This window comes from Ovis aries, chromosome 1 (assembly GCF_016772045.2).
Source record: "Ovis aries strain OAR_USU_Benz2616 breed Rambouillet chromosome 1, ARS-UI_Ramb_v3.0, whole genome shotgun sequence".
Taxonomy (NCBI): Eukaryota; Metazoa; Chordata; class Mammalia; order Artiodactyla; family Bovidae; genus Ovis; species Ovis aries.
Window position 1 is genome coordinate 40,412,930 of NC_056054.1, and position 20,510 is coordinate 40,433,439.

At 48.4% G+C, this 20,510-nt stretch overlaps 1 protein-coding gene across 11 annotated transcripts in view; it reads right to left on the reverse strand.

Annotated features, from left to right (window-relative positions):
* Nucleotides 1-20,510, reverse strand: part of JAK1 (Janus kinase 1) — a 246,721-nt gene that overhangs the window by 5,184 nt on the left and 221,027 nt on the right. For all 11 annotated transcript variants that reach the window (XM_042249253.1, XM_060410592.1, XM_060410621.1 and 8 more), the window contains 10 exons: nucleotides 18,889-19,075; nucleotides 11,639-11,745; nucleotides 8,472-8,615; nucleotides 7,663-7,750; nucleotides 7,070-7,197; nucleotides 6,299-6,434; nucleotides 4,413-4,564; nucleotides 1,952-2,102; nucleotides 1,743-1,837; nucleotides 496-688 (listed from right to left, as the gene is read on the reverse strand). In XM_042249253.1, coding sequence (XP_042105187.1) covers nucleotides 496-688; nucleotides 1,743-1,837; nucleotides 1,952-2,102; nucleotides 4,413-4,564; nucleotides 6,299-6,434; nucleotides 7,070-7,197; nucleotides 7,663-7,750; nucleotides 8,472-8,615; nucleotides 11,639-11,745; nucleotides 18,889-19,075 — 1,381 coding nt within the window. The remainder of the gene's footprint in view (nucleotides 1-495; nucleotides 689-1,742; nucleotides 1,838-1,951; nucleotides 2,103-4,412; nucleotides 4,565-6,298; nucleotides 6,435-7,069; nucleotides 7,198-7,662; nucleotides 7,751-8,471; nucleotides 8,616-11,638; nucleotides 11,746-18,888; nucleotides 19,076-20,510) is intronic.

Genomic DNA, 20,510 nt, shown 5'->3' on the forward strand with positions numbered 1-20,510 from the left:
AAATCATGAGCCACATCGTTTTCACTACAAATTTTTAAGTACACTAACATGAGTGCTGTAGTGGCTTGTAAAAAAGATACCTTTAATAGTAAACACTACTTGCCACTTTGATTTAGACAACCAGACAACTAAATGCCCTGCCTAAGGTTGGGTCAGAAAAGCAGGTAAAAGAGAGCAGTGGGTGTCAGTTTCATCTGGCCTAATGTGCTAAGTATTGGAAGGGGAAATCTAATCCCCAGTGTGGGTGTAGTAGCCACCTAAAGAAACAATGCTGGAATCACCCCTGCCTAGGAGGGAGGCTGGGTAGTCTCAGAAGCTCTGCAGGTGCTGAGGGATCTGACTGTGTATGGCTTGGAAGTCCTAGAGCTCTGGCGGTTATCAGCTAGCATTCAGGCAGCCCAGATGAGGCTGAGGGTGTGGCCTGCTCAGCTCTAGCCTTTTGTGACCCCAGACAGCCACTTAGTCTTTAAACAAACCACACTTTGCATAACATACCGTCTTCTGTGCAGATGCCTTTATACTTCACGATGTTCTCATGATAAAGATTTCTTAAGATTTCAATCTCCTTCTTCAGATCAGCAATGTGGTTCCCGCCACTCTCGGGCTTCAGGGATTTGACAGCCACCTGCTCCCCTGTATTGTCCCCCTCAGGGTCATACCTGCAGAGCTCGACCTTCCCAAAGTGGCCCTGGAGGGAAGGACGCACATGCTTGATCAGAGGCGCCAGCCAGGGTCAGCAGGACACACTCAAAGATGAGGCTTGCTCCCCTGAAGGCCGGGGAGGAGCCTGACCCTGAACTCCCACCTTGTCTCTTCCTACTCCCTGCGCCCTTCCCCACTTGGCTGACATGCCATCCCTTCTTCTATTATTGCGCCAAGACAAGCAAAGGCTCTGGTGACTGGTGAACCAACACATCAATCCTAGTTTCCATGAAAGTGTAACTCACAAGGAAATGGAAGTGTCAGGTGGCACAACCATGGCATGCTTTGACAGCCCTGGGTCCACGCTACAGGAGGCATCCCAATGTGGCCACAAAAGGCAAGGCATGAGTCTTCAGAAGATGGGGATTAGATCCCAGCTAAGCCACCTACTAGTGAGGTGGGCCTGGTCACCCAGTCTTCCCAGCTGGCTCCAGAGGTGCTCAGTGTGCACACTGGCAATAAACCCAGGGATGCTGTGAGGAAGCGGGACCACTGTGCCTGCAGAGGGCCAGCACCCGGCCTTGACACAGGGCTGGTACCCGAGATGGGACAGTCTTTATAAACGACAGGAAATCTGTATGAAGATGCAAATCCAGTAGCTTCTCTAGTCACATTTCCTGTTAGGGAACTGCCATTCAAGGTCCAGAAGAAAAGCTAGCATTCTATTTCAGTGTTCTGTGAAGTAAATCCACCATTCATTTAAGCAGCCTCACGGGATACATATTCCCAAAAAAGTCAGAGGCAGCAATTGTTCTATTTCCACCATATCTATGCCCATCCCCCAGGCATCTCCCTTTATGTTCTCTGTCCCTTATTTTAAAAAAAGGGACAGAGGCAGCTCCTGCAGGAGCTGACCAGCATCCTGGGTGCATGAACAGGCAGGCGTGTGCATGCTGCCACTCTTTGTCAAATGCAGAAACACACTGTCCCCGAGAAAACACTGGGAGATGCTTTCTCTTATAAACTTTGACCTGAAATGAGAGAGAATGGAGAATGGCTCTAGATGTCCAGAGAGGTGAACGGTCAGGAGTGTAACTTGCCTCTCCCAAGTCACGGATCCTCTTTAAGAACCGCTTTTCAAAATGTGTGGGATCCACTTCAGTTGCTGGCTTTTTTTCTGATACAATGTCTGGGTCTAACAGAAGGGAGAAAGCGTGTTAAAAAGGACTGACTGCCCCCCGCGGCTCCAAGCTGCCACCCCTCCCCGGGCCCGGGCTGGTCTCGGTTAAACAGCGTGAGGCAGCCTTACTCTGCTCCTCCAGCTTGTTGATGTCTCTCATGATGGCTCGGAAGAAGGGTCTCTGGTTGGGGTCGTAGTTCATGCAGCGGGTCATCAAGTCAGCTAGCTCCTTACAAGACGGAGTCACTGGCCTGCACCGGCTTTCGTAGAATCTCTCTTTCTGCAAAGAAGAGGACCACGTTGAAGAAACCAAAGGAGTGACCACCCACAAACCTTTTAACCCCGGGTCAGAAAGAGTTACCTAATAATCCCTAATTTAATTCCCAACAGCTCTGCTTAAAGGTAGACTTCATAAATGTGAGTGCTACTGTTGCCTTTTTTTTACAGCTGTGGAAAATCTTAGTCCTGATACACAAATAGTCTGAATTCAAGGAAAATAGGCAGTATATACCACCCAGTCCCAAATAAGCTGTATTCCTGCAACAAAGTCATGCAACCTTCTGGAATATGACTTGGCAACACGTGTAGAAATCTTCAGATTTTTCAAACTCTTTGACTCATTAATTGCAACTACTGAATGACTCACAAATAAGTCAGATATAAACAAAGATTTATGTTTAAAGATATTCCCTGCAGATTTAATAGGACATTACAAATACGAAAACAATCTCAATACCAAGTATCTAGTTTTAGTTAAATAAATTAGAATTTAATGAAACAATGAACTCTTACATCAATTTAATCATATAGGAAATTACAACATTAAATGAAAAAATAACGATTTAGCATGGTCCCAATTTTGTTTAAAAAATTGATACAAACAGACTGGAAGACAATATGCCAAAGTGTTAAATATCAGTCAAGGGTGACTGGAATATAATGATTAATATTTTCTTTTTTAAAAATAGTTTTCTCTATTTTCCAAATTCTCATCAAGTGGTTACTACTTTAAAGTTTTGAAACAAATGATTGATTTATTTAAATCATTTTAAAAATTCAGTGAATTTACTACACTCCAGATTCTAGTCTGTAGCTGAATCTCAAGGGTACTGGTTTCTCTTGTGGTCCCTGTGGATCCTGGTATGGGGTGGGGAGTTAGGCCCCAGAGGAGAGGAGGAAAAGGAAGAGAATTAAGGAGAGAATTAAGGAGCTGAGGGCTGCCCCTGCCTTGGAGTCTCTCTCTCTTCTAGGCTCCAGTGCAGACCTTTGCTTATCCTATCTCCATATTCTACTCAGCCCTGGGTAAACACAAGGTGCTCAAAAAATACTGACAGCAAATGGTATGCTGTTTTGTTTCCAAGGAAGTTAAAATTAATCCCAAAAATCCTGGCTGAAAATTCCAAATAGCAGATCTACAGAGGTGCTGACTTCTCCATGGGTTTTAGCTTAACTCCTCTTGCCCAAGTCTTGCACCATGTTCATCTGTCAGAAGATTAACTGGGTAGAGGTTCTTCAGCCTCTTTGGTATCTCCCCCAAGCACACCCTCCATGCTGAATCCCCACTGCCACTTCCTGGCTCTCACCACTGAGCACCACAGGGGACTCCGTGCCCTGCCCTCTCCTCAGCCTGTCCATCCAACTACCGTCCAAGTGCACCATGCCAGGGCCGGCCTCCAAACCCTTCACTGTCCCACATCACCCCTGGCATTCAGGGCCTCTACAAAACCTGACCTCACACAACCCTGCCCACCTGTTCACCTGTCATTCCTCTCCACACTCCAGGCAAATGGAACCACTTACTGCTTCCTGCAGACGACTGAAATGCCACCTTCGCCTGGACTTCGATCATTCCCTCCCAGCTACAAGTGATGCCTGCCCCGCTAAACACACAAGGCACATTCCAGAAAGCAAATCAGCGAGTCGGGATCAGTGGTCCTTCACTGTAACTGCTACTGCAGTATCCCTTTAGAGTTAGAAAGCTCTACTAGCTTTCTGCAAGTGAACAAGCAAGAGTTAGCCTTAAAGTTGTGCATCCTAGCTGAAATAACCCAGGCCATGAGCCACCTGCATCTCGGTTACCTGACGTGTAAAACAAGGGTAATGACACTACCCTACCCAACACGCATGGCTCTTTGGGTGACGGTTTCAGATCCTTACCGCTATTTTAGCCCAACTCTCCTTCTAGACCCTAAGGTCACTAAGGCCTGTGTCTCTTTCATTGTGAACCCCTAGCTTCTACTTAGGATAATGCCTGGTACACAGGAGGGACTCAGTAAATACTTGTGTGTTAATCTTGAGATGCTAGAATCAGTTCCTGAGCTCATATTGTATACCTGGCACTCTAGCTGCATTTGCTTAATTGTCATAACAACCCTGCAAAGTAGGTATTCTTTATCTCCATTTCATAGATGATGGATCCAGGCCCAAGGAAACTAACACGTGTGAGGCTACACAGCCAGTAAGCCTGCGGAGGAGAGTCAAACCTGTGACCGTCTCCTCCCACAGTGTGAGGTTTCTTGATAATTCCTGAGACGCCCCTGAGTGTTCAAGGGGCCCTCACTCAGCTCCCAACTGGAAAGCAACTGCTTACCTCAATCAGCGTCTTGTCTTTCAAGGGGATCTCGCCATTGTAGCAGATTTCCCAGAGTGTGGTTCCAAAGCTCCACTTGTCAGCAGCCACACTCAGGTTCTTGGAGTCTTCAACACACTCGGGAGCAATCCAGGGGATTCGTTCTATGCACTCTGGAAAAGCCAAGAGGTGTTCACAGATCAGTGTCTGCAACACCTGGAGAGTGTATCACCGCCACTGCAGCAAGAACTGGAAGTTAACAAAGAAACGCCTTCAAGCAGTGTTCTCCAAATGTGGGCCGTTGCTGCACTGAGCCTGTAGAAAGCTTGTTAAAGCGGCAGTTTTCCAGGCCCCTCAGCCCTGGCCCTTCTGATGCACCTATCTGAGACAGGGCCTGCAGATGTGCCTGTTTAACACAGACTCCCCAGGAGGGTGTGGGAGCCCATCTTCTGAAGCTTTGGCTTCAAAAACAGCATGGCACCCCCGAGTGGAGGAGGTCACATGGACAAAGGGTTGAGAGAGGGAAGGCCAGGGAGAAGAGGCTGACACACGCAGAGTGGGCACAGGCTAACCTCCCCGTCCCCCTACACTCTGCACCATCCAGTGTCACACTTCTTTAACATGGGTTTTCTTTCATTTGAGAAAGAACAAAAGAAGTCACACATCTCTTGCACCCAGCTGCTGACCAAGACCAGTGAGCTGTCTGGATCGCCTGCCACGTCGACAGAAATGGCCCTCAACAAGCTCAGTGGCCTCCTGGAGCAGCCTCTCAGCCCCTGATGCAAACAGGCAAGAAGCCACTCCTGAGCTGGGCAGTGATGCTCAGGCCTGCTGGCCCTTCTTCCCACCTTTTCACGTCCTTCCTCCTGACAGACAAGTGCAGGCTGGCCCTAGGACCATGTACCTACCATCACCTTGCCGCTGGCTCACCTCACTGGCCTATAAGGCCCAGATGAAACCCACCTCCTTGCTGAATCACTCTCTGGGGCCCCTGGATGTCGTCTCTCTCCTCGGAATGTTCACAGCATTTTATTGGCCCCTCTCGCGGCATCCCCAGGCTTCTCTACTTGTTCTAGAGTCACCAGTGTCTGTGTCTCAGACCCTTGCTGAGAATAGGACCCCCGACAGGTTCAGGGCTGGGTCCGTCTCAGGACTGCTGGATGATGGCCAGACAGCAAGTGTCAAAAGGTACCGAAGGATGCTCCCTGCTCGCCTTCCAAAGAATGGATGATTTGGGTCTTATTTGTGAGGCCTGTTCTTCATCCTGGTTTCCTTCCAAACTCAATCTATTCCTTGACTGAATGACTGGGCAAAACTCTGAGTGCTGAAGATCACAGGCCATGGCAAGTTGGGGGCACCAGGCCCAGGGGCGCTCTGGGACCCCACGTGTGGCCTAGAGACACAGCACGGCGCTATGTAGCGCTTCAGCTGCCGGATCTGCCCACTCCTCTGGAATCGTCGGCTCAGGATGACTCATTCAAAGACAAGATGCCTTAGCGATGCTAAGGCACCTCCCCAAACTGCTCGCTCACTACAGGGGATTTCAAAAGGAACACAGGGAGGACCCAGGGCCCGTTTCTCCTGACACCCATCTGACCACCCAGGACCCACAGCCTCCCTCTGAGCAAGGTGCCACCCCAGCACCTCAAACAAGCTCCTTCATCACAAGGACCGGATATGTCTTGGCCAAGTGGTTTCTTCTACTGCACAGACAGCTCCTTGAGATCACAGACCAACCCTCCCTCGCACAGCATCTCCTCCGCCACCAAGGGCTGGGCAGGATCAACAGACACCTTTGGCAGAAGTATGCTTTCTAAAAGGAGAGAGAAGCCCAGCCCAGCCCCCTCCCCCAGTGGCCTGGACCTGCCTGCGGGGGGGGCAGAGGCGGGGACAGAGGGGGAACGCACCTTGCCTGGAAAGCACAGTGATGGGGATGCCAGGGTCACTGAGCTTGATGAAGGGGCCGCACTCACTGTCGATGCCCTCACGGGCCAGAAGGAGGTTTTTGGTGCACACGTTTCCATGGACCAGGTCTTTATCCTCCTGCGGAGCGAAAACGCTGACTCGGCAGAAATGGCAGTGCTGCTGCCCTCCTCCCCAAGCCCCTCCTGTTTCCAGCCCTCAGGCCATAACCCACATTCCCCCAGCCCCAGCCAGACTGGGCAGCCAAGAGCCCCGACGGATGATCCGTGTGACCTGGGCACGTTCCATAACATCCCTCTGCTCTATTTCCCTCACCAAGGAAACAGGGATGACTGGGGGGGGCGAGGGGTGGGGGGCAGGTGGGCAGGCCTCATAGGCTTTTGTGAGAATTAAAGTGTTGAGAGCCCAAAAACACATGCACAGCTGAAGCATCGTAAGCACTCAATAAATGTGAGCTACTGTTGATCCCAACAGATTCATTCACTCATTCAGCAAGTACTGTAATATTTCTACTCTCACCATACAATGCAGTACCCAAGTCAGTCTTCTGAAGGGATAAAATTTCCCTCTAAGCAGGATCCATACGTAAGCACACAGAACAGCCCAAGATGGTGGTTCTCACTTTATACAGGCACACCTGTACAAAGGCACAGAGCCCGGGCCCTCCAGTCTGCTTGGTTAGTACCTCCTTCCTGCCTCCCCTACTAGGACATTCTGGTTCTTGGTTGAGACCACAGACATCAGAACATACTTACCAAGTAACTCAGGGCGCTGGCCAGCTGTTTGGCAACTTTAAACTTCCAGGGTGTGGTGAGGACATCACTTTTCCGATGCATGAAGAGATCCAGGGGTCCCCCCTCCACAAACTCTTCCACCATGATATCTACAAACACAAAAACAGCCACATCTGCAACCTGACGTCCATCTGGGACAGCACCCCCCCTGATTCCCTCAAGAGCACCGGTTTAGTGACCGGCACTCAGCTCGACAGTGCAAGTGGCACAGTGCCTCCGAGCCGGACAGGCTTGGGTTCAAGCCCTGCCTGATGCTCCTTCTACTCTGACTCTCTGAGCAGTGAACTCAGCCCACCCACTCCCCACTTCCAGCGTGGGACCCAGAGCTGGCCAGAAGTAAGCATTCAGGAAATCAATGAAAAACAAATGAGACTTAGTTCCAGGTCCACTACTGGCTTAAGCAAGTGACCTGCCCAGCGCTTTGCATTCCTTGATTACAGAAAGAAAAGCAAGAAGCCTGGGCAACATGAAGCGGATGTCAGCTCCCAGTCATCTTCTCAGCAGCCACACTCCCCAGCCAGGGCCACCCTCCCCTTCCAAAGAGACACACTTACTCTCCACGTCTCGGACACAGACCCCATAGAGGTACACGATGTGTTTATGGGAGACCTGCCTCATCATGCTGGCTGCCTCAAAGAAGGCCTGTGGGAAAACAAGACAAAGACATGTCAAGGGCAGGCCTCCACTGGCCTGACCCTAAAGTGGCTCAGCTGAAAGGGAAGGCAGTGGATCCCAGGGAAGCTCACTACTGTCCTCATCCCAAGGCCTGGCCTCAACTGCCTGGAGGCACTGCCAAGCCTCTACTGTGAGGGTCACCTGGCTGGGACATAGGACTCAGGTAGAAAACCCCACAGGACACAGTGCTGGGCTGGTGGGCTAGGCTGGCGGCAACCTCCTCACTGGACATTCAAAGGCTGGGAAGCAACAGCGTTTGACACTATATTAGAATAAAAGGAAAACCAAGGCAGCAGATGTCTGCAAGACTCGGCTTTGTCTCTAACAGGATGTGGGATCGTGGGTCAGTCATTTCACTCCTCTGGGCTTTACTTTTCCAAACTCTGAGTGACAGCCTGGGCTGCATCAGGGCTTTTGAGACCACTCAGCTAGTGTCCAAGGCCCCACGGCCGCCATGTGGACCTCTAGGAAGGACACAGGAGAGAATGGGACAGACAGGGAGGGACAGGCCAAGGTCGGGGGACTGCTCGATCCACCATATCTGTACTCCCTCGCTTGTTAACCTAAGATTCTATTTGAAGAAAGGAATCTTGCCTGGAAAACAGGCCAGAATGGGCAAAGGTTCCTCTCAGCCCACTATGCTCTACTGGCTGCAGAGATGGGGGAGGGTGATGAGGGTGACACTTGCCAGAGAAATGTCCCTGTGGCTGGGGTCTAAGACCTTCAGGATGACTTTTATTCTCTTCTCTTCAGAAGTCCCTTCGTCATCCTTGTAATCCATGAGGGTCCCAGAGTAGATGTGTGTCCGCGTGCCTCTCCCAAGGTGCTCGCCCTGAAGGAGGGAGCGGGTGGTTAGTGTGACCCTCCCTGGGGCTGCAGTGATGCGGGTCTGAGTCCTCTGGGGTTGAGGGGTGGACACACACACTGCTCGGGTGGGACAACAGCAAAGGGGCCCCAGCAGCTCACACCTCTCAGGGCCTGGGCCTGTCAGGCCTCCAGAGGAAACAAAGAGCTACTTGGCCCAACACAGCGGAGGCACTTCCTGGGCCCCAGGAGACAATCCTCTTATTCTCTGAACAGCAACCTGCTGTGTCTCCCTCCAGGAACAGCCTGGGGCCAAAACCGCGACCTTTCGCACAACTTCCAACAGTGCCATTAATAGCCACCAACGTTGGCCCCACCCTGGGCTTCCAGAGCAGGACTTGGCAGGAGGTTCCTCCACCCACAGGCTGGGGAATAGGAGAACAGGCTTGTGAGTCCTGGCCCTACTGCTTACTGACCTTTGGGAGACTTTCTTTCACCACACTCAGTCTGCACCCATTTTCTGTAAATGGGTTAACAGTATACCTGTCTCCTAGGGTTGGTGTTAATTATCAAACGAAGAATTAGGTAGAAAAGTTGCTGGCACACAGTGAGTAGAAGTCAATCTGTTGGCCAGTGTGTTTTGTCTAATCGCCCCCTCGCACCTATTCGCTTTCCACCCATCTGATACACAGGTATAGGTGTGCCGCTTCCAAATCAGCGATACAATTTGCACACACACATGCCCTAGCTCTCCCTAGAGGAAGGTTACTGCTATGCAGAGGCAGACCCAGGAGGGACAGGCCTCAGTTTCCCCACATATGAAAAGGTAATAAAACCAAATGAGCAGCACGAGAACTAAATGAGATCATCTGCTCAAGGCCCTGAACATACAACGAACAATGATCTGTCTTTAAGGCCCTTTTAGCTTAAGCTTAGACTCTACCTGCAATGTGGGAGACCCAGGTTCGATCACTGGGTCAGGAAGATCCCCTGGGGAAGGAAATGGCAAACCACTCCAGTATTCTCGCCTAGAGAATTCCATGGACAGAGGAGCCTGGCGGGCTGCAGTTCATGGGGTCGCAGAGTCAGACATGGCTGAGCGACTAACACACACACACAGAGCTTAAGTTTTAATAACTCTGAATTAAATACTCTTACTATTTGGAGTGAATCCAAACATGAGTCACAAAACTCAGGCATTGTCAAGCTAATGATGTTTACCCCACAAAACGTGTGTAACTGGGAGTTCTATCATTCTACTGATATATATTATCCTAGGATCTCCTCTAAATGCAGAAAATGCTTTGTGGCTGACTCCCTAGGCTGATTTCTGTCTCTCTTAAGAATGTACACAATCGTTAATTTGGTATATTAATTTGCACAAATGCCACCATTTGTCATCTGTCACAGCAGAATGGTGATACATCTGCCCTGTCTACTGTATCCTGGCAAGGCCCTGTGACTATTCATTAAAGCTGCATCTGTCATGAAGCGATTCATCAAGGTTATGGCAAGTTGTGTTCCCAGAACATCCTGTAAAAGCCATATGCTTTCAGAATAATTACTGTTCCCCCAGAAGCATTGCTTATTCTGGGGGCCAAGTCACAGCACTATGTGGTAAGGATTCCACAGCAACTCAGAGGCCCCTGTGTGTCCCACTCCAGCCTCCCCCCACGCTGCACCCTCTGTCTTTGCTGAGTGCTTGTCCATCCTCTGGGGCTCTGCTTTGATGCCACTTCCTCCAGGATGCCACTGCTATCCCAAGACCAGGCAGCATGGTTGTCTGACGGTCCCACATCCTGCCGTACCTCTCTATTTGGGACTTGTCTCCTGGTAGTTTAATTATCTACTCAAGATAGATAAGAATCTGCCTCCCCCACCGGACTGTGTGCCTGCTGAGGGTGGCGGTCATGCCTGGCAGAGGGAAGTGCTCAGTCACTCTTGGCTAAATAAACACTGGAGACACAGAGAATGGCCCAGAGGCCCAAGGGGAAGGAGAGAAGGAAGACCCTGGGTACACGTCAAGTTCCAGGAAGAAAAGAGGCTGGGGTGCTGCCCATCTCTGGACACAGCTCTGATACCCCGAGGGACAGAACAGTGAGATCTGCCCTCAGGAAAGCATTTACATAGTGAAGCAGGGCATTTGCCACTGTGGACTTCCACTCCCTCAAGACCTTCTCAATAATTTCAGGAACTGATTTCAAAAAGCAGATGAACAACCCAGCCTCAGGCCTGCCACCCTTTGCCTGGTCCTCAAAGAGTGAGCCCATGACTTGCCCTCCAGCACCTCCAAGGTGGGGCAGCCTCTCTGGGGCAGTAAGCGGCCTGCATAGATTTCCTTCCCTCCCAGGCTGCTGGCATGCTGGCTTAGTCTCCCCCTGTGTCAGTGGGATTAGGAGGGGGGTGCAGAACAGAAAGTGGGGGTTCCCCAGACCTCATACCCTACACGGCCCAAGGGCAGCTATGAGGGAAACTAGGCCTGCCCAAGGCTGCAGACGCTGGGCCACAGCCCTCTGGAGGCTGGAACACTGGTCTGAGGGATCAGTTTCTTGGCACAGCTCTCTCCTTCAGCTCTGAACTGTGTGTCTCCTGCTCCCTCACTGTGCTCTGAGTGCCCTCAGCTTTGTTCCATCTGGAAATGTCATCAGAAAGCCCAGGACTGAAATTCAGAAGCACCTTGTCACAAAGCATGTTTTGGGGCCATGAGAGTCATCATGGCCCCTATGGAGATCTGTCAACATTCCCACCAAATTCTCCAACTACTTCTAGGGTTGGTCCCTACAACTATAGGAACCAGGAATGGAAGGTCTTTGTAGCCCTAGATAACCATTCAAAAATTGACTAAGCCATCTCTTTCAAGGAGAAAGTCTAGGGTGTATCAGCAAAGCTAGGTGGACAGCAGGGCGCCTGCTCGTTGACCAGCTTCACCTATGAAAGGGAAGTCCCCGTGTTCATCAGGGTCTCTGCAAACATGACTTTCTTCTCCCCAGGCTTCTCCACTGTGAGGAGGCAGGGCCAGGAATGGACCCAGGTATGGCAGCAATGACTCACTTGTGTAATATCTTTCTTGAGGATTCGATCGAAACTCAGCTGGCTCATGGGGTAGACAGGCTGCCACTCCTGGGCTTTCTTGGTGGCCACCAGCAGATTGGAGATTTCTATGGAAGAAAGAGAGAGAAGTCTGAGGGGAGCAGGGAAGGTCTAAGGTCCCAGTTGCCAACATCTTCTCGGCCATGGGCTTGCTCAACACATACATGTGCATTTGTTGGTTCCGTCACTCAACAAATATTTACTAAGTACTCGATTCCTGCCCTCCAGGAGCTCATCAGCAAGGCTAATAACAGAGCCAATGTGAATCAAATAATCAATCAAAACCTGTGCCACTACTCTTAAAGGGCAGGCACTCCGGGGTTGATACAGCAGGATCTGTACTGGTAAGATAAGTCAGGGGAGGAAATGAAATGTTAGAAGCTGAGAACAGAAACTCTATAAGGTAGGGCCTGTGTCTATATTATTTCCTGCTCTGCCTTCACAGCCTGGTACACAGTAGGCACTCAGTAAACAGTTGTTAAACGTATGAATGAAGAACAGGGAGTGGGCTGAAGGATGAGAACTGAGGATAGAGGAAGCACATCAGGAGTGACAGGAACCAAAATAGAAGGGTTAAAAACCTAAGTTCCGTGAAGAACAGGGTGGGTGACCCAAAAAAGAAGGCTGTGCCAGAGGCTTTCTAGTTCCCAGCAGTGCCCAACAACAAGGAGGCATTTAGTGAACTGCTGGCTGAATGTTCAGATTTCAAGCAGACCATTCCCCAGATTCTACTGATTCAAATAACAAACTAGACCCCTTACAAAATCTGCTAACTCAGGGTCAGCACAGGTGGCTAACTGGGAATTTATAATCCATGCAAGTCACCGTCCCACCGTGGAGCCACTCTGAATTCCAAGGTTATCATGAGGGAAGAAAGCACCTTCCAGATCGGACCAGTCGTGAGAGTATTCATCCACTGTCCGCGAGCAATGGGCCAAGTGATTCAAATCCTCTATCCTGCCAGGCAGGATTTGTGTTTTGTTTTTTTTCAGCTCACACTTTCTGACTACTTTCTCTGTGCCAGCCACTGTCCTAAAGAGTTTTATACACATTAGCTCCTGTCCTTATGACAATCCTATGAGATACATAGTATTCTTACCCCTTTATAGATCAGAAAACAGATTCAGAGCTATTAAATCATTTGCCCAAGGTCAGGCTCTGGATTCATGCTGCTTTCAGGACTGGCTCCAGACTCTTGCCTCCACAGCATGCCTGGCCCTAGTGGAAGGGGGTACAAATCTGGGAGCCAAAAGCTGGTTCAGATACAGGCTCCTCCGTTATCATACCTTGAGTACCCCCGTTTTCAGAGTCTCCTCTCCTCCATTCTGTTATCCTGACTCTAACCCCCACTACCTGGGAAAAATCAGGTTCAAGCAGACAACTCTGGAGAAAAGACATGAAGAAAGGGCCACCTGAATGGTGCCCAAGGGAAAGGTTTAGGCAGTAGAGCCATTGAGGAAATCAGAGAAGAGAATGGGAACAGGGGCCGTTTGTGGGCCGATTATTAGCATGGCCACTTCAGAGAACATGGAACTAGGATCAACAGTGGGGAAAGCTGTTAAACATCCAAGAACCTGTTTCCTCACTACAAAACGGGGCACACAGCTATGCTCCTCACGGGGGTGCTGTGCGGGATAAACGAGATGATGCTCATGGAGGTCAATGCCTGGTGGGAGGTGACTGCCCCATAACTGGCAGCCCCTGTGACGATGAACGGTCACACCTGTCAGCACCTTCATCTGTGTTGTACCACCTGGTTCCTGCAGCTTTGGCAATGATCTGCTAAGTCCTCAGTGTCAGAGCTGAACCAGGTAGAAATCAAGCTCCAAGATTTGACTGCACAGATGAGAACATGGGAGAATCGGTGGTGACTGGTCAACAGTTCCCCGTCTCTTAACACAGTCACCCTCAGACTTGGAGAGGGGCAGCAGCACTGGGCAAGGCACAAGAGAGGTAGACTTTCTTGACTATCACACTCATTCTGAGGGGCCACCTGATTTTATTTATTCCATGAAGTTTCTTGGGTGCATTTCAGTGTGAAACCTAGGCTGGGGTCTGGCCATCGGAAACCAGGGCTCGGAAGGGCTGAGGCGCTGAGAAACACCAAATGACACTCTCTTCAGTTTTCACAATTGCGCCACTTCCCTAATTTGCAGGTGGCAGAGGAAAGACAGAGGCTTCTGAGGGCCTACGTGGAAAAGCCACCCACATACCGCAGAGTCTCACTCTACCCCCCACAGCACCCATCCCCAAGGTCAGGAGAACTGACGCTCACCCCAGAGTCTTGGGCTGGTAACTGCACTTGTAACTTTGCAGAGGGTGTGATATAGGGGAAAGAGCACTGTGGCTGGAGTCAGAAAACATGAGTTCAAATTCCCATGCCTCCTCTACCTACCTAAGCAATCTTGGGTTAAGTATAATGGATAACAATATACTATGGATTATTATGAAGATTAAACAACTTAAACCATGAAAGAACCTCAAACGGTGCCTGGCAAACTTCAGAATTACTCACGTGATAATAGATGGCAGCAGCCATTATCATCACCATTATTATTCCCTGCTACTCTCAGAGACCAGTTGTGTGATTTTGAACAAGCCAGTGAACATCTCTGATTCTCAATTTCCTCATATTTATAATAGCTACAAAGAGCTAACTTAAAGATGCAGATAAACTGCTTGGGATTAGTAGGTACACACCAATGTGTGTAACTACTCACTCGACAGACATGAGGGAGCGCCCATTCTGTGCTGGGGGCTGCCTCTCCCATGAATCATCATGGTGGGACCCAGATCCTGCCATAAGCATTTATAACCAAGTGGAGAGACAAACACTGAACATCACATTCAGCGCAGTGCTCCAGAAGCCCCAGCAGAAGCCGAGAGGAGGGTTCAGGCCTGTTCCTGTGCCTCTCCTGCCGCAGCCGCCAGTCTCCTGCAAGGGTGGCAGCTGCACCAGCGGCCTCCCAGCAAATTCCAGCAGAGAAACCACATCCCCGTCTCCAGCCCGTGCCGCCACCCCGCCTCCAGGGCCTGCGGCTCTCATTTCCTCAGCCTCGGCCTGCACCCACTAATCCGGAGGAAAGCGAAAACGGCCTCTCATATCTGGAAGGAGAGATTATGCAAGTGAATAGGGTTGCTGGGCTCTAAGGTTAGAGTTCACCCTGAGGTCTCACAGTCGAGTGGCAGATGTGTTTTTACCTTTGCAGGGTATCTTCAAGCACAAAAACAAAGGCTGCAAGTTACACCCTCAGGCTGGCAGGAAATCCTATCTGATCAACAAGCACACAAGTCCTTCCTCTTTCACCAAGTTCAATGACACTTCCTTGCTAGGAGACCAAAAAGCGATTCAAACATCAAGCACCCAGGCCCCTTTTTGTGTTGGTATTGCTTCCTCTGCCCACCACGAATGTAAAGACTCACAGACACACTCCGTTAAAATACAGACTAGAGAGCTCTTCAAGAAAATCAGAGATACCAATGGAACATTTCATGCAAAGATGAGCACCATAAAGGACAGAAATGGTATGGAATAAGCAGGCGCAGAAGATATTAAGAAGAGGTGGCAAGAATACACAGAAGAACTGTACAAAAAAGATCTTCATGACCCAGATAACCAAGACAAAAACCACATGATCATCTCAATAGATGCGGAAAAAGCATTTGATAAAATTCAACATCCATTCAAAACGGACAGAGAGGGAACGTATCTCAGTAAAGCGTGGAAACCACCTAAACGTCCACTGACAGATGAGTGGATAAAGAAGATGTGCAATACCGAGAAACATACATGAACATACACACACACACAATGTCTGTCTGATACACACACAATGGAACATTATTCAGTCATAAAAAGTGCGAAATAACGCCATTTGCAGCAACATGGATGGACCTAGAGATTATCAGACCAAGTGAAGTCAGTCAGACAGAGAAGAAAAAACCATACGATCACTTACATACGGAACGAACTTATTCCTAAAACAGAAACAGACTCACAAACACAGAAAACAAACATCGTTACCAAAAATGAAATGGAGTGCATGTCGGGATACATGAGGAATTTGAAATTAGCAGATACAAACTGCTATATATAAAAATAGGTAAACAAAGTCCTACTGTATACCCTATGGCACTATATTAAGCATCTTGTACTAAACTATAATGGAAAAGAATCTGAAAAAATATACAGATATGTGAATCACTTTGCTGTACATCAGAAATATAACACTGTAATTCAATTTCAAAAAAAGAGCAAGGGGATATATGTATATGTATGACTGGTCCATTTTGCAATGCAGAAGCTAATACAGCATTGTAAAGCAAATTTACTACAACAAAAATTAATAATAAAAGCGGCCGAGTTCCTCACCTCTTCTATCCATTTCACTCCGTGATCCACCCATGACTCCTCACTGCCTGCACAGTAAAGTCCCAGTTTCACGGCGTGGCAAACAAAGCCTCTGATGACCAGAGTCTGCACTAGTCGCCTCCTCCTTCCTTCTTTCTAAGTGCACTGAACACATTCAGTTCAGTTCAGTTCAGTTGCTCATTCGAGTCTGACTCTTTGCAACCCCACGAACCACAGCACACCAGGCCTCCCTGTCCATCAATCACCAACTCCCGAAGCCTACCCAAACTGGTGTCCGTTGAGTCGGTGATGCCATCCAACCATCTCATCCTCTGTTGTCCCCTTCTCCTCCTGCCCTCAATCTTTCCCAGCATCAAGGTCTTTTCAAATGAGTCAACTCTTCGCATCAGGTGGCCAAAGGACTGGAGTTTCAGCTTCAACATTAGTTCTTCCAATGAACACCCAGGACTGATCTCCTTTAGGATGGACTGGCTGGATCTCTTGCAGTCCAAGGGACTCTCAAGAGTTTTCTCCAACACCACAGTTCAAAAGCATCAATTTTTTGGTGCTCAGCTTTCTTATAGTCCAACTCTCACATCCATACATGACCACAGGAAAAACTATAGCCTTGACTAGACGGACCTTTGCTGACAAAGTAATGTCTCTGCTTTTGAATATGCTATCTAGGTTGGTCATAATTTTCCTTCCAAGGAGTAAGCATCTTTTAATTTCATGGCTGCAATCACCACCTGCAGTGATTCTGGAGCCCCCCAAAATAAAGTCAACCACTGTTTCCCCATCTATTTGCCATGAAGTGATGGGACCAGATGCCATGATCCTAGTTTTCTGAATGTTGAGCTTTAAGCCAACTTTTTCACTCTCCTCTTTCACTTTCATCAAGAGGCTCTTCAGTTCTTCTTCACTTTCTGCCTTAAGGATGTGTCATCTGCATATCTGAGGTTATTGATATTTCTCCTGGCAATCTTGATTCCAGCTTGTGCTTCTTCCAGCCTTGTGTTTCTCATGATATACTCTGCATATAAGTTAAATAAGCAAGGTGACAATATATAGCCTTAACGTACTCCTTTTCCCTATTTGGAACCAGTCTGTTGTCCCATGTCCAGTTCTAAGTGTTGCTTCCTGACCTGCATACAGATTTCTCAAGAGGCAGGTCAGGTGGTCTGTATTTCCATCTCTTTCAGAATTTTCCACAGTTTATTGTGATCCACACAGTCAAAGGTTTTGGCATAGTCAATAAAGCAGAAATAGATGTTTTTCTGGAACTCTCTTGCTTTTCCATGATCCAGCAGACGTTGGCAATTTGATCTCTGGTTCCTCGACCTTTTCTAAATCCAGCTTGAGTATCTGGAAGTTCACGGTTCGTATTGCTGAAGCCTGGCTTGGAGAATTTTGAGCATTACTTTACTAGCACGTGAAATGAGTACAATTCTGCGGTAGTTTGAACATTCTTTGGCATTGCCTTTCTTTGGGATTGGAATGAAAACTGACCTTTTCCAATCCTGTGGCCACTGAAAAAGTGGCCACTCCAAATTTGGAGTTTTCCAAATTTGCTGGCAAATTGAGTGCAGCACTTTCACAGCATCATCTTTCAGGATTTGAAATAGCTCAACTGGGATTCTATCACCTCCACTAGCTTTGTTCGTAGTGATGCTTTCTAAGGCCCACTTGACTTCACATTCCAGGATGTCTGGCTCTGAATGAGTGATCACACCATCATGATTAACTGGGTCGTGAAGATCTTTTTTGTACAGTTCATCTGTGTATTCTTGCCACCTCTTCTTAATATCTTCTGCTTCTGTTAGGTCCATACCATTTCTGTCCTTTATCGAGTCCATCTTTGCATGAAATGTTCCCTTGGTATCTCTAATTTTCTTGAACAAATCTCTAGTCTTTCCCATTCTATTGTTTTCCTCTATTTCTTTCAACTGATCACTGAGAAAGGCTTTCTTATCTCTCCTTGCTATTCTCTGGAACTCTGAATTCAAATGGGTATATCTTTCCCTTTCTCGTTTGCTTTTTGCTTCTCTTCTTTTCACAGCTATTTGTAAGTCCTCCTCAGACAGCCATTCTGCTTTTTTGCATTTCTTTTTCTTTGAGATGGTCTTGATCCCTGTCTCCTGTACAATGTCACGAACACATTAGCCCTCTACTGCTTTTCTGCAGTGTCTACATCTGCTTTCTGCTTTGCCCTGCACATGTGTGCTGGGAATTCCCTTAGCTAACCAGCAACACTGTTCACTATCTAACACTTGGCTCAAGATCCACCTCTGTGTAGCCATCCACACCATGTGACTCAGGGATCTTGACAGTCCTCTCCTCTGAAACCCCAGGGCCTAATGTGTGTGTGTGTATTACGCTGATGATCATATGCTACAGCGGCCTCATTTACCTGTAACATTTGTTTGTATTACACTGGAGTCCCTTGGGACACAGGGATTGAGTTGTGTGCATTTCTCTGTGCCTCTAACATAATCCTTGGCCCACAGAAGATGTGCCAGGACAGTTTCTCAGACTGACAGATAAACCACTGACAGGGGAACTCTCAGGACATTTTATTGAAAGGAAGAAAAAAAATTCTTGCTTACTAATCCTAAACATGCCTCTTTCTGCAGCTTAACTGAGACACTGAGAAAAGGTATATGTCTTTTCTATAGAAAATGCTGACACCCGAGGAATAGGATCTGAACCAGGGACAGACGTGTAACAAAACTCAATGAAAAACACCTAGAAGTTGTGGCAGAAGGACCATTTTCTTCAAAGCGCCCAGCACCTTCCAGTTGGCCTAGGTCTCGGAGCATGGCGAGGGGATGCAGCCTGCCTCTGGCTCGGAGAGACTGACCTCGGGGCTTGGGCTGGCAGCAGCGCTTCAGCACAAAGCTGATGTTGTCCGTGCGCAGGATCTGCTTCTTTAGGTGGCTCATGAGGTCCCCAAGGCTTGGGAAGCTGCGGTCCGAGCCATGCAGGCTGTAGCGGCCCTTCTGCACCTCGATCTGAAAGTTCTTGAACTGTTTCTGGATACCCAGCGCCTGCCATTTAGGAAAATGATCAGAAAGAATTTGTTTTAAAAGGGGTCAGGCAAACCTCTCCTGGGTATGTATGATGTTAACAATAGGAGAAGCCAGGTGGAGGGCAAACAGAAGCTCCATATTATCTCCATAACATTTCTGTAAATCTATTTATTTAGAAATGAAAAGCTTATTATATGTAAATGAAATACCATCTAATAAAGGTAAATATTATCTAATAATACATTATCTAATAATAATAATACTAGAAATATCAGAAATAATATCTAATAAGGGAGATCCAGGAGAAGGTGCTGACAAATGGGAGTTACTAATAACACCAGGGAAACAGTCTCACACAGCAGTGACTTCCACAAGAGCATCACTTCATTTTGGCACTCAGAATGAACTCCATGAAAACACCGACCTCAGCACTGTGGCTATGGTTATGAGGCAAGGTGCATGTGAAAAAGCAAGCACTTTATAGGGGCTTTCTTGGTGGCTCAGAGGTGAAGAATCCACCTGCAATGCGGGAGACCTGGGTTGGGAAGATCCTCTGGAGGAAGGCATGGCAATTGACTCAAGTATTCTTGCCTGGAGAATCCCCATGGACAAGAGGAGCATGGCTGGCTACAGTCTATGGGATCACAAAGAGTCCGACACGACTAAGCACAGCACAGCAAGCACTTCAAAGAGGTTGGCAAATATTATTACATATGAAGTAAGTACTACAGCAAAATGTATCCAGGAACTCCCTCAAACTGAGCTCTTCTAAGAACCTGTGGGGACGTGGGAGATAGCTGTCTGGTCTCGTTTCCGGGTTGCATGGTGCCCCAGAAAGGAAGTACAGCAGAAGCTTTCCTTCATGAAAACTTTTGTACAAAGAACACTATTTTAGTGGTTTGAATGAGGGCCAGAAAGATCTGCTTATGGTGTAAACTAAGACAAGATATTTAACATCTTGATGCTTCAGTTTCTTCATCTGTACAATGGGGATAATGCAACTTATCTTAAAGGGCTATAGTAAGGCTTAAATGAGAATAAACAGGTAAAGTGCTCAGCACAATGTCAGCTGAGCTGAAGCAAACAGTAGGAGTGACCGCATCTCTGATTCCTGTTTTCCTCAGGTAACCTGAGACCAGGTAGACCATGGGACTGAATCACTGACATTCTCGGTACAGCCCAGGTCAATTCCACCTCCAGGGATTGAATGCAGAAGAAAGGAATCCTGCCAAGCAACAGGCCTGCCAGGTGCTGAGCCACTGCACCTGTATCAGGTGCAGGTCCAGGAGCACCCCAGGCGAGCAGTGGCCCCTTGAGACTTCGCCCAGGAGTCTGGCAGCACTGGGTTCCTTCCACCACTTCCCCTTCCACTCCTGACTGAGTCCAGCCCCAGGGACTGTCCTTTCCTTTTCCTCCCATGCCCGAGGCCTGCAGTACACTCATATGCTGACTG